Raw genomic sequence first — 18440 nt, forward strand, 5'->3', positions numbered from 1 at the left:
ACCGTAACTATGATACTGCTTTTACTGTTAGAGATGCTATAGCAGAGCTTAATGTTAGGCTCTACATTCTTTGAATTTAATTAGATCAAGTAAAGTTATCTATTAATCTCTTCAAATTATTAAATTTGGAAGTGCAACTTAAAAACAAACAAGCAATAATGTTAATAAATCTAGTTATGTAATATTTAAAAATAAAAATCTTGAGAATTTATGATTCTCCTTGGATTGGTAATCAATTATTGAAAAGACTGTTAGATATCTGATGCTATTTTTGATAAAAAAACTTAAACCAAAAAAAAAATCATTGTGTAACAATTTCAAATGAAATTGCAAGAACTATTGAATCATTAACAACAATAGATATATAAATAATCAAAATTTATATGTTCTGTATAAACAGTTAATTGAATTGAGGATTCAATATTCTATATTGCTTTGGAGTAATGCACTCAAATACAGTTTAAATATGGTTTATAGACTACATAAAAGATTTTTTCATACATATTTACGGCATGATCATAGTGCCTCTGTTGATAAATTTGTTTGTTCTGGAATAAATACTGTAAATAATTTATACATAAAATCTTTGTTATTAATGTGTCACAAATATTTGTATTCAAGAGAAGGTAGTTTGGATAAATATTTTAAAACATATAAAGAAGCAGGTGGAATGGGTTAATCTAATTTCCATGATAATAATAATCTTCGTTACAATGTAAATTCTGTATTGGTCAGAGATCAATTATTTATTCATCACTCTACATGTAGAACAGACAGAAAGAAGAATTTAAAATAATTGAGGATTCTTGGCATTATAAAAATTTACTTAAGTATATGCATGATTTAAGTCTTTTGTTCAGTTAAATTATTATTATTTGATTTAATGTTGCATTGTATTATTATGTGTATTGTTATTATTATTGTTTTGTTCTGTGTATTGTACTATATTTTTTCTTCTCTTCTTTTCAGGAAGATCTAAAGAATAGTTTTATGATCAACAGTTTCCTTTTATACAACAAACATTATTATTATTATTATTATGTTGCAAATATCATGCTCAGCTGATACTAGTGCCAAGTTCTATGCTGGACTAAAGTCAAGGCATAGCTACCCAAACAAGTGTAACATTAAGCTTCTCTGTTAGTGTATGTATCAACGTCTGGAAACTTCTTAACAATGTAACATTTTCAATATTGTGGCTTTCTGTATGTTGTTATTATTATTATTATTAGTCAATGTTTTTGGTCATAAAAGTAGCATAGTTTTTAAGAAATAGTTATCTAATAGTTCTTACAATTTTGCAACTGATTTTTCTATAATCTCAGCTGTAGCCACTTTTAATATTCAAAGTTACAGTATTTAAAACATCTAAAAACGAATTTCTTTAAACTATACTAGGAAGTGCAACTTAAAAACAAACAAGCAATAAAAATATGTAATAGATAATCATCTCACTCTGAAAAATATTCTCTAAAGGATAAAACAATTATGTTGTTAGTCCGTAATTAAATATCTCTGTTAATTATAATCAAAATAACTTAAATTTATGAAGGCATATATGAAAAATATAATGAATATATAAAATTATTATACCTAATAAAAACCAAAGTATCTACATCACAAAGCATTATTTATTCCTCTTATCTTGTGAAATATGAATAAAAAATAAAAATAAACTGTTTTCATAACAAAACTGTGTTAAATTAAGTTGTCTTTATTTGCCTTGATTTGCTTTTAATTACCATATTTCAATATTAATATCAAGTCAATACAAAGTTTATGGTATTGTAGTGCTCCACCACTTATTGGTTGTTCGGTTTTGTATGTGTATATATTGTATATATCATTGTACATAACTTCACATTACTTTTATTATTATCGCGTTATTATTGTATCGGGCTTTCCCTTCTTTGTTGTTTCGTTGTTGACACGTGACCCCTATTCGAACCACCTTTGAGAGGTATGTGCAAAAAGGGCCCTTGGATTGGTTGCCAAAAGATCATGTGAGAGAAGGCAACAGGACTGTATAAATAGAAGGCCCAGGCATGGAAGGGCACTTTTCTCCCCTATTTTTTTGGAGGTCTAACTTCATTCTCCTCAGCTGGATCAGTGTCGTCGAGGGACATAAAGTGAGCACGTGCGTGAGAATCGGAAAGTTTCTGGGAACAAAGGAAAAAGAACAGGACGAGAATCGAACTCCATCAGAGCTGTACGAGAAAACAACGAAGTGAAGAGAATTAATACAGAAGTAGGAAGGTCTGAGGTATCGTCTCAAACAAATATTTTTTTTCTCCATGTGGGATAATTGTCGGTTAGATGTCATTGTAGGTACGGAGTTACCATGAGTTCAATGCTTCTAAGGAACCTTTCTTGTTAGTGTAGAGATTGTGTGAAAACCGTTACGTGTTAATGTAAGGACAAGGAAAGTACTTTAAGTAAGAAATCTTTATTGAAAGATGCTGACAATAAATACAAAATTATATTTATAAATTTGTTTTATTATATTATAACGCATAATACTGTATGCGTGCTAATTGTACTCTAGACAGGTGAGGTGTAAAGGAATTCGTGTACGAGTTTTTCATTTTTCCGTGCTGGTGTTAAATATAAATAAATATGTTTTCTGTAAGCCAACTCCTTTCTTTTTTGTAGACCAGTAGACCTCGGCCTAGCTTTAGGGTCTCAACAGTATGCTATGGAATGCAGTATTAGTTGGGCCTATTTTAATAGTTACTCTCAAGCAATCAGAAAATACATTTATCTGGATCTACCAATTCCCATGAGTGCTGATTAACTGTGGGTCTACTGTATAAATGTACTGAAAAATTGAATACAGACACACATTATAGATGGTAATCATATATCATCTACATACACATATGATATACATAAGTTTGATTTGTATATACATTCATATATATTAAAACATTCATTAAAAAATAGAACTTTGAAGAGTTCTAAACAGACTCTCAAATATTAAAAAGATCTTGAAAGCATATATATATATATATCAGTATGTCAGATATTTAACTCATCATATATGTATCAAAAATAAATTACAATTACATTAATTATAGTAGGGAATAATGTATTAATCAGATTTACTTATGCAAGAAATGGTGATAATAGAGCAACAAATAGAGAAATCTTTTTTATATAAATACTGTATAAATGCAATAATATTAACAAGATGAATATTCTATTACTTCATTTACTTTTTTCATGGAATATATCCATGGATCTATGTATATGAAACAGCAATATAACAGAACAAAAGAGAATATCAGAACAGAATAAATAATATCTAAAACTGATGTATACAGAACAAAATAATTACCATTGTTGTGGGTCTTCCTGTCTGAGGACCAAATGGAGATGGAGCAGGGCCAGTGGGACTATTGTAAGATGACCCTCCAACTGAACCTTGTCCATGTCCAGAGGATAATTTATCTGCAGGATGATGGACAACTAAATAATCAGAAGATGGAAGGGATTCTGTTGATCTAAGAAAATTATGTTGAAGATGTATTTTAAAAAAGATGCTGACAATAAATACAAAATTATATTTATAAATTTGTTTTATTATATTATAACCATAAATACCAAATTTTTAAATTAATCTTAAATAATGAGACATTTCAAAATTATCATCAATAAAAATAAAGAAAGATAACTTTAATTCACTTATAAATTGTTTCAAACAAGTTTTAAAACTCAAAGCTGCTTTTATATTATTTTATGATCTTAAGTGTATATTTCTATTATTACATAAATTTTGTTGTTGCCTTAGATTTGATATGTTTATAGCAAATCTCTTTCTGTACTGTTTATTTGACTTTGACAAATTAATGTCTGATAATCTAGAATAATTCTGTTTGTGTGAAGCATTGTATTCACCCTGGATGGTGTAATGAAACTTATATACTTGTAGTTGTAAATAATTTATATATGTTATATAAAGTTTGTCTTGAAATGTGTATGGATAGCATTGTTTTTTGGGTTTTATAAGAAGTTTATTTGTTGAGATTTTATATCATCATACTGGAGTACTTTGTTATTGCTATACAGGTACTCCTCACTTTATGACCGAGTTCCATTCCAATGACTATGTCGTTAAGTGAACTGGTCGATAAGCGAGGAGCTTGCACCAGGAATATAGGATCATTGTAAAATTATACAAATTATGCAACAAACTTCAAATTTATTCATAAAAAGACTATTATAGTATGCTATTAGCCTATTATAGTATGCTTAGTGCATGTGTCACCATTCGCCACTGATTGACACTCAAGCTGAGAAAGGGGATTCCTGAATTGCAGGTCGAAACTCGATTGGTCGTAAGTGTGAGTGGATGTTAAGCAGATAGGTCGTAAAGTGAGGAGTACCTGTAATTGTTTTATCAATCCTAAAAATTATCACATTGACATTATTTTGAATTAAGTGTTAATCAGGAACTCATACTATTCATATCAGTAGTTCATTACATCGAAACCAGCATAACAATTCATTGTAAAGCTTTGATATAAATAACCAATTTACAAGTTGCCATAAATTTCGTATTTTAAAATATTTAAATTATTGATCAAAAACATTAACAAATAAATTAATTAATGTAAACTTACTGTGAAATATTTAAAATATCATATTCTGCTTCATCTTCTAACCAAGGAGATGGTTCCAGTAACACAGAAATATCAAGTTCTTGAATTTCTTTTGGTGTAGAAAGTGCAATTATCCAAGGTTTATACTAAAAGAAAAAATAGTAAGTGTATATTTAATAATAAGAATTATGTAAAAATTACATTTTTTCAAAATTATTAAAGACATATGTGTTAGTCATGATTACTTATACTGTATGTGAGTTAAGTAAACATATTATTAATAAAATTTACATCATTTATAATAAAACAGAAGCCAACAATCGTAGCTAACTTTCCGTCAAATACAAAATAAAACCACAAAGATGATTTCACAATATATCAAAATTATCATTATTTTTTAATTTGTGATTATTAAGTAAATATTTCACAAATTCTTACAACAGAAATATTATTTCTGATATATACTGTTTTGTTTAAAATCATTATTATTATTATTATTATTATTATTAGAAAACCAATAATAAAATACCAATTAAAAAAAATCTGATATTTATTGGTCTCATTCTACTCATATATACCTTATTCTTTTTTTCATGAAAAAATAAAAAAAAACTTAAGTATAAAATTGATTTATCTGTATTTTTCATATTATACAAAGAACTTTTTATTTACTAAATGTTTATTATGTTTCATTATATTTACACTGTATATTGTACAAAAGTCTTCTGTGTTTGATAAACAAATTACCTTTTCATATTTTTTGCATTTATGTTTTGTTATTAGCTTTTCATTTAGTATTGCATTTGCAGTCATTACATTCTTTCCTTGTTTTTTACTTGTTTTGCATTCAGCATTATCCATTTCTTCAATTGTTACTGGCATGTATTGTTTATAATATGATACTAATTTCTAAGTGATAAAATTGTTTTCACAGAATTTTCGTTTTAAATAGTAGTTAATCTCCCTAAGTACTGATTCTTGAATTCACTATACTTACTGAAAAAACTAAAAAATATTTTAAATTTTCAGCATATAGCAAGAAGAGATGCAATATATCAAAATGATATAAAAGAGAGATGGCTACGTACTTTGAAGGTTTTTTTCTAATTTTAAGAATTAGTCACCATCAAGAAAGAGAAAAATGAAGCAACTGAAAAGTAGGCATGGATAACATTTTTCATTAAGAAATGACAATTCAAAAGGTGTAAGGCATATCAAATTGATCAAATGAACCTGATGGAAGGTTAATCAGTTCTAACTGTCATAAAAAAAAACAAAATCATACTATAAGAAAATATGTAACACACATATATACAAGCATCACTCATCAACTGCCAAGATTTATGTTCCAAAAACATGACAGTTGATGCTAAAACAAATTCTATGAGCAATAAGGGTTAGGGAAAAAAAGGACGAGCACCACAAAAAATTTTTAATAAAATATTCAATTTTACATTAAAAATACGATAAAAAAACAAAACTTGGGTAGTAAAGTTAGTTTCAAGTAATTTTTCCTAAGCATATGAGTTGAAATATTAGTCTTTTTGTTTAAAAATACTGTAGAGAAAATAACCTCAAATTAGGACAATTGTGACTTTAAGGAGGTTGGGTTTTTGAAAGTCAACAGAAATGATGTTGTAGATGTTTTGAAATCACATGATCAGGAACTAACAGGTAAAGAATCGATAAATTGTAAGAAGAGAATATGAATTGAAACAAATGCAATAGCAAATGGCCTGAAAGTAAACTTGTCTAGGAATGGAATATAAGATTGTATAAGAGTTGTATAAGATTTTCACTATAAGATTTTCACTATATTTGGTAGTGCTATAATAATTGCAGAAAAATATGTCTTTAATTTTGAAAGAGCATAGGTTTAGGGCAAGTTTTGCAGGATGTTTTGAGGCCTACAAAGAACTATGATAAAAATAAAAAATGTGTAGTGTTAAGCAGTCAAGCATACTATCATATTTCAAGCCATCCACATCAGCCACAGCAGACAACCTTTGACATCAAGTCAGGTAGACACAGAAGAGGTAGACATTAGTAACTTGCCTATCCTGATGGATTCAGATGACATTGAAATGTTAATACTACACCCTATCTCCTGTACTTTCCATTATCCAACCTCTGACTACTCACAAGAAGAGGGCCAGATGTTCAGGTCTCTGATTCTAACAAAACTTAGTGAGCACTAGCCCTAAACACAAACAGCTCCTTGTCTGAATAATAGGACCTACTTCTCGAGAATTTCTCAAAAACAGACTTCTGAAAATTGAGTATTTAGCTTATAAGTCTTTGGAAGTTTTACTTTTCGCTGTGACAGCAATAGCTGAGTGGATAAGGCACTAGGCACTGCACCTAGGCAATATAGGTTCGAACTTTTGCAATATTAGTTTTTTTTATATGTGACAAATTGTGATAATGGCCCAGAAGCTTACAAATTCCATCAGAGAAAAAGATTTTCAGCTGGACATGAAGCCAATCATGCACTACTGCTTTTAGCTCTTCATCACTGTTGAATCTACAACAATGTGATGCTTCTTCTAGGTATCCAAACAAGTGGTAATCAGTGGGAGAGAGGATGAATGGAGTAGAACATCAAACTTGATCTTTTCAATGGTTTGCACAGTTCTGGAGATGGTATGAAGATGCACATTGTCATGAAGCAATAAACTTTTCTATGAGAAATGCAGCTGCTTCCATACTTTGCTGACATTCTTCAGTGCATTTCTGCAAGTTTTATGCACTCAACCCAAAAAAGTAAATTATAGAATATTCTTCTGGATTCTGACTTTCCAAGATAGCAGTTGGTTTGACAATAATACTATTATGCTGATTGATATCTTAGCAGACTTGCCTGACATATTCATATATGTCAGGTCCAGTTTACCTCTACCTGCAATAATAGTGCTGAAATTTTTGAATTGCCTTTACTTTTTGAATTACCTATGTATCATTACTTATATCATGTAATGAACAATAGGAAACAGTCAATCATTTTAAAACTTAATTATATATATATTTTTTTTTTATTGCTATTTTAATTTTAAAAAATATTATAAAATAGAAAAACAGATGTTAAGTACAAAGACACATGAGGATATATTAGAGTAATAAATTTTATAAAGTTTATTGTTACAGATAGATGATATATTTTAAAATTAAAGAAAATTTTAAAAACTTACCTTACTAATGCAAAAGGCAGATATACTGTCTTGATCTTTGTGTATAATTTTAATAGGATCTGATATTGAAGTATCTGTAGAATCTAATTCGTGACTTGGAATTTCCTAAAAAGTTAAAATGAGAAATGAGCATTTTAGAAATTAATTTAAATGCATTTTCATATATATAATAAATATAAAAATAATTATTTAATTAAAATCAATATATTAAACTTCTATTTGAAAATATCATCATTCAGTAAATTACTTTATCTAAATTTTGAATTTCAAATAAACATGTAAATTTTAAAATTTAGTAAAATTAATTTATATTTTCTGAATTAAACATTATATTTTCACCATAACAATATTAAAAAAGGCAAATGCTTCAAAACATACATATTCTGTATGCATGCACATATGTATATGTATTTATTTTGAAGCATATTTATAATAATAAATCAATCATTAAATGAGTATCATGTTATAGAAACATGTTACATGAAAATTAAATGATAAATGCTAATTAAATAAAGTACTAAACCAGATAAACTTTTCCACATTTCAAGCAAAGGAAGTGAACCATTTTCAAGCATTGTGTAATGACAGAGCATCTTTTATGTTTATCACATTATTTTTAGACTCCTCATATAAATCCATAATTTTCAACTATGGTAATATTTTCCACAGCATAATTTTTTAAGTTCTACCTTATCTCAAATTATTTTCATATCCTTATCCATTGACAATCTGAGTAGGAAGTATGACAAATTATCATATTGGACATTAGGTTTATTTTCTTTTATCCTATTTATTATCCTTAAGATCTTGTTATTATTCATATATATTCCAATTAATTTTCATTGCTAATGTTTACTATCAGAATTCTATAAACTTCATTATCTTCTTGTTTCTATTTCTTAGGTTTATCAATTATTTGCATTGTTGTTAAGTTTTTTAAATTACTATGCCATACTTAAGTTATCATAAATGTTTTTTTTAACTAATTCAGAATATCAGGATAATGGTGATAATATAGATGGAATATTTTACTCAACAAGTGAATTTATCAAATTTACAAAATGTCTGGTTCAATTTTTGTTGTGAAACAGTATTGTTTTGGGCAGTTAGAGTTTAAAAGTAATAAGACTTAAAGTAATTAATTCAAACATAAAAGAAAGAAATTCTAGGACTTATTTTTTATTAAATAATTTTAGATTAAACCTTTAGAATCAAAAACTTTTTTTATTGAAAAGAAGGTAAAAGTTGATTACATTTTAAGTCTTTACATTGCAATAAAAAGAGGATCATCATGCTTGGTTTCAGGCTAATAAGAATGCCACAGTATATCTACATTATATGGTATTAGTTTTATGGGTTTTAGATTTGTAATTTTAAAAAAATTATTATAGATTTAGACTTGAAGATTACATCCCATGGACTTGGGAGATAATATATATATGTAATTTACAGGCATTACATGTAAGAGCAACTGATAAGTGAGTTTTAGTCTAAAATCCATTCTACAAAAAGATGTATTATATTATACCACAACCCTTTTTTTAAAAAATTTGTAAATTGTGTTCAATAAAGAATTGCTCTAAGAGTCAACATAGTATTTCCTAAGTCAGAAAGCAGAAAATTATTAAAAATAGAATAGAATTAAATAGACTAAATAGAATACGTAGAATAGAATTTTATACACAATAATGTATTCAAATCCAGTTTATTTAGTAATTTATTAAACAACAGTTGTTATCCAAATACTGTTGGTCCACATTTCCTTGGATAATTGAAACTATATTGTATTTAATACATAATAAATGTTAAGATAATAATACATACATCCAAATGTTGAAGATGTGGCAATTTTCTTGGAAATATGTAACGAATAAATATATCTTGAACTTTTTCCTGCCGCACTAAATAATTCCATAATCTTTTTACTGGTAAAGAGGAAGAATGTGATCTGTGTAAAGTATGTACATAAAAATATACATTTAAAAATAAATATATTTAAAACATTTTATTTTATATATAATTACATATAATAAACAACAACATATATAAAACTATATATAAAAAAACATAGTAACTAGTTTACTACTAGTTAAATTACATTGCCTTTTATACTAGCTAACTATATAATTAACTACTTTTTGTGTAGTTAGTGTCCATTGTTAAACACTTTACAATTTGTGTATATTTAGTGTAAATTTAAACAGATTAGATATGAAATGTTAAATTAAATATAAAATATATTTAACAGTACATAAATTAGTTTCTTTACATTTCATTCTCTGTATAAAATTATTATTAGTAAGATTAAGACAACACAAATCTTAGTAAATTGCAAAATAAGTATTAATTTTATTGCATTTTCAAAATTAAAGTGATTTAGAAAACAATTTTCTTTGATACATAAAGAAAGCAGAGCAAACATTTTTCAAATACGTATAAATAACCAATTTCAGTTATAAATATTACACTTTTAAACAAGATAATAAAATGCAATTATTATTTGTTGTTCGTATTTGTGTTTTTTTAGTGAAGACTATAATAATTTTATTTTAATAAAGTAAGTTCTATTTATTTCAAAATATATTTATTATTCTGAACTTATTTTTTCTGATCAAAAAGAAGTTTTTTTTAAAAACAAGTAAAAAATTTTATAAATTTCAATAAAATGAAATAAAAATAACTAAAAACATCATATTTTAAAAATATAACAATAATTTATATAATTGCTAAATATGTAAAAATTCTAAATTTAAATGAAATATTACCGAAATGGAGTATTATGTAAATCCATTAACTGTTTATATTTCAATAAAGCAGGACCTCCTTTTGGAATGTTTTCAATATAGCAACCTGGAATGTAATTAGGAGGAGGCTGGCCAAATGCATCCATATTTGCCTTTAATACCTGTAACCATTTTTCCATAACTTTCAACACAGAATGTATTTTTGGACTAACACTGGGTAAATCTATATATATATAAAAATAATACATTATTTATTATTAAAAATGCATGTTACAATTATTATAATTAAAGTAGTTCTATAAACGTTCAAACAGAATTTTTATTTTACAGCAAAATATATTTCATAAATCAATCAAAACTACAAACAAACAATGAATGTATTTGTAGTCAATTCAAATCAATATAATAAATAAAAATTAATGCAATATCAGATGGAAGTTAATATAAAATTTTTTTTTAAATCTTTATCGTCTTTATTATTAAGCATTTAATTATGGATAAACACACATTTTCAGTTAGTAGAAACAAGTCATCATCAGGTTCAAGCCACGTGCTACTACAGGACTGTAGAACATCAGTTTAAAATTATTTGAACATAGCATATATTCCAGAACAACACTTCAATTAAAGCCTTAAATTATATTTATTCCATAAAGATTTAATTCGAAAAACATTTTTTTGATTAACGTTTTTGATTTACAATTGGAGATGATCTTCAGGTCTGTATATTCGATGACAAAATGATTAAATTGAACAATAATGTTTTTTGAAAAAATAAACAAAAGAAATTCTCAAAATATATAATATATAATTAAAAAAGTAACAGTAAATATAAAAGTTAATAAATGCGAGCATAAAAACGAGATAATCTACTGTAGTGGTACAGAAGCTACCATGAATTGGATAGATTCATGGAATCCCTGTGGTTTATTTAACTTCCTTTTACATTTCGCTCACAGATCTCCAAAATTTCTTAAAATTTGCTAGGCCAAATTATGGATCTTCTAACTATTGCAGCATTATACCAAAGGACTGCATTATTCTACTGAAGTGTTTTCCAACCTGTGTGGTGCCACACACCTTGTGTGTTGTAAGAGTGCCTCGGGTGTATTACAGATATATTAAATACTTTTTAGAGTTCTTAAAAATATAAAATCTAAAACTAAAATATTTCTAGAGTATTAATGAGTAATATTATACACTTTATATCTGATTTCAAGTAATTTTCCAAGGCAAACAAACTAAATAACAAACGAATACTGGACCTTTATTTTAACTTTTTAAAGGTCTAGTGTGACATCTGAGGGGGGGAGTGAAAAAGAAATAATTAGAAATAATAATAAAATAATAATAATTAAATAAATTAAGAATCATTTTTATGACACAGAAAATGGAGAGGAAAGGGTCAATGAAGAAACCCACACAAATCCTATTTCTCCCAATTTCTTAACAGATAAGACCGATTAAATGTTTCCCTGGTTTAAACAATTATTACTCAGGTTGTAACCTAATACTGGACCTTAGTCACTACCGGCAATTAATTTAGTATGTTTGACAGTTGTTTTCTTGATTTGGAAGTAAAAAGAGTAACAATGCTGGATAGAAAGTGTCAATAATTCAACAATACGTCTGACTCTTGACAGTTTGTATACACAACACCCGGACCCAGTTCGAACTTAGAACATATTACATCATAGATAGCTGAGTCAGCTTTCATGCAAAAAGCATATAAAAAGGGGTTGTATCCAATCATCTAGGCAGACATCAACCAGATACCCACCATACTCTACAGCTACCACCTCTAACCCGAAGCAGCTCTATCTGCCAACTCCCCGATGGCCTACTGTCCGTAGATTCTCAGCTAGATCCATGAATGTCTTCAGGACAATGCATAACACAGGATCCATGAACAGTGAGTTATCATCATGAAGTATTATCTAAAACCCACTTTGTAAACTCTCTCTCCCTCAGTTATAAGTAGATGTAATGCATCCCATATGTATTTAAACTTCTTTATGTTTTATATTAAATTTGTTGTTTTGTTTAACCTGTTGGACCTGTCTATTATTCAGAAACCTCATCGACTTACCCATCGACCTCCCCACTCACTATTAGCCTTCCAAAAGCCATCCGAAACGACAAGGAAATTGGGCTTTACCAGCCCGTGCCGGTAAGTAGTTAGAGGGAATTGACCCCTGGCCCCACACTAGTATTCGTTTGTTATTTGGTTTATTTGCTTTGGAAAATTACTCAAAATTGGATATAAAGTGTATAATATTACCCATTAATACTCTAGAGATATTTCAGTTTTAGATTTTACATTTTTAAGAAGTATAATACCGGTCCCATTGCATTTAATTTGAATTTATATTTACGTTTTAAAATTTTGTATAAGCTCTTTTTTAAGTTTAATTTCTCTCTCATCTTTTACCACTGGCTTACCAAAGGAAGAAGAAAGTATTCACTAAAATGCCAACTGTTGCAAAATTTGCATCAGCATACCCCCCTCACAAAAGTTGCCTGCATCTATGCATATGCCAGCATACCAACTCTTTAAATAAAAATGTTTAAAATTTATTATGGCATGTTGTAGGAATCTATTAAGTTCAAAGTGTTACTGGTCCAAGAAGGTTGGGAAAAACTGCTCTAGTGTGTAATGATTGATAAAAGGAAAATTAAGTAAACACTTTTTAATAGTCATATTGATATTCCTTGACTCATAGGGGTAGAGTGCAGAAAGTACATTCTACATAGATGTCATCCATTCCAAAACATCTGTCCTTCAATGAAATTGTGTACAGTCCTGAACTCTAGTAAATATATACAATTCATAGACACTGTCCAGGATAAGGCAGACATATATTTGCTCTGTTATAACATTAAGTATAATATTTAATTAATATTGTACCTGAAACTATTTTGAAGTTTAGCACATTCATAAAATAAAAGTCAACAGCTGAAAGCATAAAACTTAAAACTGGAAAAGATGACTGCATAGATATACATTACATACATAAACATTAGAAAGTAACTCAAAAGGATTAAAGGAATCAATATTTATTCAGATTAAGTCCTTTACAGGATTTTCAAATCCAACTTAAGATCAATGACATTTGATGTTCTGACAATTCAGACAGAATAACTGTGTTCATTCATAACATTTTGAATCTAACTGACCAACATTACAAATTTGAACATTTCTGTAACAAATTAACAGTTATATTTAAATGAACAATATTTGAATATACACAAAAATTATAATAAACATGAAATAATATTGTGTGTGCATAAATTAAGCAACAAAAATAAAAAATAAAAATACAAATAAAACTAAATCTGCCTTTTATTTTAATTATTGTTGATCTGAAGATGCAATTGAAAATCCTGTAAAGGACAATCTGAATAAATATTCTGTTCCTTTAACTTTAACTCTTTTGAGTTCCTTTCTAATGCTGCAAGCATATATATATGTAAGTGAATTTTAGCTTTGTAAATATGAAAATGGTTATAAAGATCAAACTGAAAATATGTGAAATACATGAATAAAAATGCCCAAATATAAAGCTTCTGTTATAATCATTTAAACAAATTACATGACTCCTTAAGAAGGAAGAAGAATCAATGAAGCAGTCCAAGATTTCATAGAATTTAATGATGGGATAACTAATTTTGAAATAACTTAATCTGAAATAAATCATTGATTCAAGTGTTACACTGTTTTTCTTTCTACTGTATAACTACTGTATTTTTAGACATTCATATTTCTTAAAATAAAAAAATTTCCATTATTAATAAAATATTACAATTATGTAAGAGTAAAATAAAATTGTATATACGTATATATATATATATATACACAAACACAAACAAAATTTTATTATACATATATCCTATACTTGTTTAAAAAGAAAAAGAAAATTTTACCAGATTGTTCAATTCCTCCAATACATAAGAAACTCAGAAGATGATGGTATGTAATTTTCACAATTGCATATCTCAAAATACCCCAACTATATGAAGATGGATCAAGTTGTTCTATAGTTTCAGACATTTTTGGTTTTTTGATTGTAGCACTTGTGGTATTTTTATCTATTTGATTTTCTCCAAATACATCATCATCAACTCCATCATCATCCTTTAAATCATCATCATCACTGGGTATAGAATCACTGGAGTCATAATCTAATATATTCCATTCTGATGATAATTGTGGCTAAATGATAATTATTTTAAAAAATTGTTTTATATGATTATTATAAATATAAAAGTTCATAATAAAATTTTAAATGAAAACCTTTGACATGAAACAAGACATCATTGACATTTCTGGAGAAACAAACTGCTCTCTGTATGTAGGTCTATCTTCTTTAATTACAGATTGTGAAGATTCGGGATTCAACTGACTTAATAATTTCATATGCAATTTCATTCTTTGTTTATACAATGAATTTAGAAGTCCAGATTCTCCAGAAGGACTCTCTTCTATAAAATAAATTACAAAATTAAAAAAAAATAATTGTGCATACAAACATGCTAAAAAAATTCATTAAAATTTGTAGTAATTTTTATATTGTAAAAATACAGTTAAAATGTCAAAGTATACATACTGTATGTAATAATAATAATTCCTCCTGATTGTCTAGAAAAACTAAAAGAAATTTTCAAAACAATAAAACTAGGGCAACATATCACACCATATACTATTAGGGGGACTTCTATTCACAAATTGCTGATGGACTCCTGGTATAGTGGTCCTAATATGTTAATTCAAAATATCCAACAATCAAAAGACAAATATGTCAATAGACTGGGCATAAACTTAATAGAGATGATAATTGACCAAAAGAGAAACTATAATATTTCAAGATACTCAGCCAAAATTGAAAAACAATTCATTATTATTCCAGAAATAACTGATTCTAATAGTGAAGAAATTTACCAACTCATGGTACACATAATGAATGACTATATACAAATAAAAAGTGATGTAATTAATACTCAAAATAGATTTAAAAAACCTTGGTATGACTTTGACAGTTACAATATGAAAGTGATAAAGCATCACAATTTAAAATTATTTAAGAAAGATTCAAATAACTTAAACTTTACTAAATACACAAAGACTAAACAGACCTTTAATAACTTGCTCAAGGTTGAAAAGAAAAAATATTTTGGAAATTTAGAACCAACTTTAATTAATAACAGTAAAGATAGTAGATTGTTTTGGTCTACAATGCAAAAATTCTGCTTCAACATAAATCTCAGTGATAATCTCCCAGTAATGAATTTTGACACATGAAAAAATTTTTATCAGCACTTTCCAAATATTCAACTAATCATCACTTATATCTAGTACTGCCTCCTACAATTAACACTTGGACTAATTCTTGATTGTAAATTTTGAGAAGATTCTATTAACAGGACTCGAACTAACTCAACCCTGGGCAGTGACCATATCCCAACTAAATTCTTAAAATTACTTCCTCATCAAGCAAGAATAAAATTACTGAATCTATTTAACTCAATGTATAATGCAGTCTCATACCCAGACTCATGGAACTTCGTCTAACTTACTATGATACATAAAAAGGATGACGAACTATCTCCAAACAACTACAGACCAATAGCTTTACTTTCAACTTTGAGAAAATGTTTCACGACAATAATAGAAGTCAAATTTCGACAATGGACTAAAGAAATGGAGTTTGAAGCCAAATTTCAGTATGCTTACATCACAAATAAAAGTACAGAATCAGCAATTTTTTTGTTACTATCACTAATACAATTACATCTAACTAAAAAACAGGAAAGTACTGTATACACTTCTTTCATACATAAAAAAAAGTAATAATAATAATTTAGTAATTTAGGCTTAAAATATTCAAGCTTAAATTACTTGTTTTTTGATGTTATACAGAGAATTAATTCTTTAATGAAACATGCAATGTTTCATTAAAGAATGAGCAATAAGAAAGTCAGAAATGAAACATTGCACGTTTCATTGCTGACTTTCTAAGAAAGCAAATAAACAACACAAACCTGTGCAAATTACATAATGATAAGCTTTTTTCATCAACAAAAATACTTATCATTATGTATTACAAATTACATTATGATAAACTTTTTGTTTATGAAAAAAGCTTATCATTATTTAATTTCTAAAAGATCTTGTGAATTTTATTTCACTACAGATTAAAGATAGCAAATTATGGTAATTCTATGAAATACTTCAGTGGTTTCCAAACTTTCTTAGTTTACAATGCTAGGCCAAAAGAAATGCATGACTGTTCTATTTATTAAGTAGACAAGTCCAAACAATTTAATAACAATTTATGATTTAACAACTTGTAGTTCTTAAAAAAGTAATACACAAACAAAAAAAAAAAAACAGTATTTTTATTTCATTTTTTAATAACCATAATCACTACTGAGATGTCTGAATCTGTTGGGTACTGCACACCTTGGAAATGTCAACTTCATTTACCTTTTAAAATTGTTTTTTGCACAGTTCTGGCTTTTAATAACAGTAACTTTGCACAGATATAATATCACAAATGGAATTATAAATCACAGAACTTTAGCACCTAGCAACAGATATTCATTTTTTACTAATGTCCAAAACTTAAGTTTGTTCCACGCTGCCAAATTTCATCTTTTAAAGTTTTGTCACAAGACAGATCAATAAGACTCTTTTACAGTGGCAAATTCAAATGGTCCCTTAGCATCAAATGAATCTTGAATCCATACAAACTATTCAGAATTTCTGAAAAGTATTTTCAAAACCAATCAATATGCTGTTAGGTACTATCAAAAATAGATTTAACTTTGTGGATTGAATAAACTTTATTAAACGTGGTTTACTGTTGCAACAAGAGGGAAGTCTTTACCATCATCTTCATTGATTTTTCTTTTCCGTAATAGTGAAGACAAACTTCTCTGCAAGTTTCAGAACAGGCATGTTACTTTCCTGCAGAGAGTTCAGTATTTAGAAGAGTTTCAGCATTATTATTTACACCTGCAATTTGGAGTTCTGTGTTTTCCTCAAAGATTTGATATACCTCCAGTACTGCAATGCACAATTTGGAAAACACTAGCACTTTCATAATATGACTTTTTGTTATCAGCAATAGAGTAGATTTATAAAATTTAATAACGCTATTTACAAATCTAATTAAATGATAATTTTTAAAATTTCTATAAAATTTGTTTTATTTAACTGCATGTTTTAATTTGTCACTAGCTTTTAAAAAGATAAGAGATTTGTTTTGGCATTCTGTGTAATTTCTAAAAACTATTTCAGAAACATGTTGAAAAAACTTTCAGAAATATAGTAAAAGCTCAATATGATGAACCACCATGGGACCAATTTCTTTGGTCTATGATGGTCCAATGAATGTCCATTTTATTGAGATGACTATTACAGGTGTATTAGTCATATCAAAAAGTTATTTTCTATAGAAAAGAATCACATTAGAATGGATCTCAAAAACAGACCTGGAGAAATTATCTGCAATTCACAGATGTTTTCTCTGGGTCCAGATGCCAAATCAATGTATTTTACCTTGTTTCAGGGGATCTTTTACCACAAATGTAAGGCAATTCTTCTGTATATTGTAATAATGTCTTGTCCATTATATATCAATATTGTGGACAAAAGTCAGTTACAAAGTAGACAAAATCTCAGTTGTAAAGTATATAAGCCAGATTTTTATTCAATTTGTAAAAACAATATATCTATCTATTGGTAAATCTAAAATATAAAACTAAAGTTTTTTTATTTTCTTTTATCTGTGGCTTTGCTTTACACAACAAATCCAAGGCTTGCTGCTCATAGAGAAAACAAAACCAAAACAGAACAAAACTAGTCAATCAGAAAATAAAACAAAAACTAGATGTAATGCAAAGAT

The 18440-nt window shown here is 27.5% G+C and overlaps 1 protein-coding gene across 2 annotated transcripts in view; it reads right to left on the bottom strand.

The window, feature by feature from the left end:
- Rbcn-3A (Rabconnectin-3A) overlaps nucleotides 1–18440 on the bottom strand; it is a 161001-nt gene that overhangs the window by 23405 nt on the left and 119156 nt on the right. For both annotated transcript variants that reach the window (XM_067288460.1, XM_067288459.1), the window contains exons 42-48: nucleotides 14828–15015; nucleotides 14458–14746; nucleotides 10555–10756; nucleotides 9614–9737; nucleotides 7790–7894; nucleotides 4623–4747; nucleotides 3338–3503 (exon numbers count right to left, since the gene is read on the bottom strand). In XM_067288460.1, coding sequence (XP_067144561.1) covers nucleotides 3338–3503; nucleotides 4623–4747; nucleotides 7790–7894; nucleotides 9614–9737; nucleotides 10555–10756; nucleotides 14458–14746; nucleotides 14828–15015 — 1199 coding nt within the window. The remainder of the gene's footprint in view (nucleotides 1–3337; nucleotides 3504–4622; nucleotides 4748–7789; nucleotides 7895–9613; nucleotides 9738–10554; nucleotides 10757–14457; nucleotides 14747–14827; nucleotides 15016–18440) is intronic.

This window comes from Centruroides vittatus, unplaced genomic scaffold (assembly GCF_030686945.1).
Source record: "Centruroides vittatus isolate TY-2023 unplaced genomic scaffold, ASM3068694v2 scaffold_861, whole genome shotgun sequence".
In the NCBI taxonomy this organism is placed as follows: Eukaryota; Metazoa; Arthropoda; class Arachnida; order Scorpiones; family Buthidae; genus Centruroides; species Centruroides vittatus.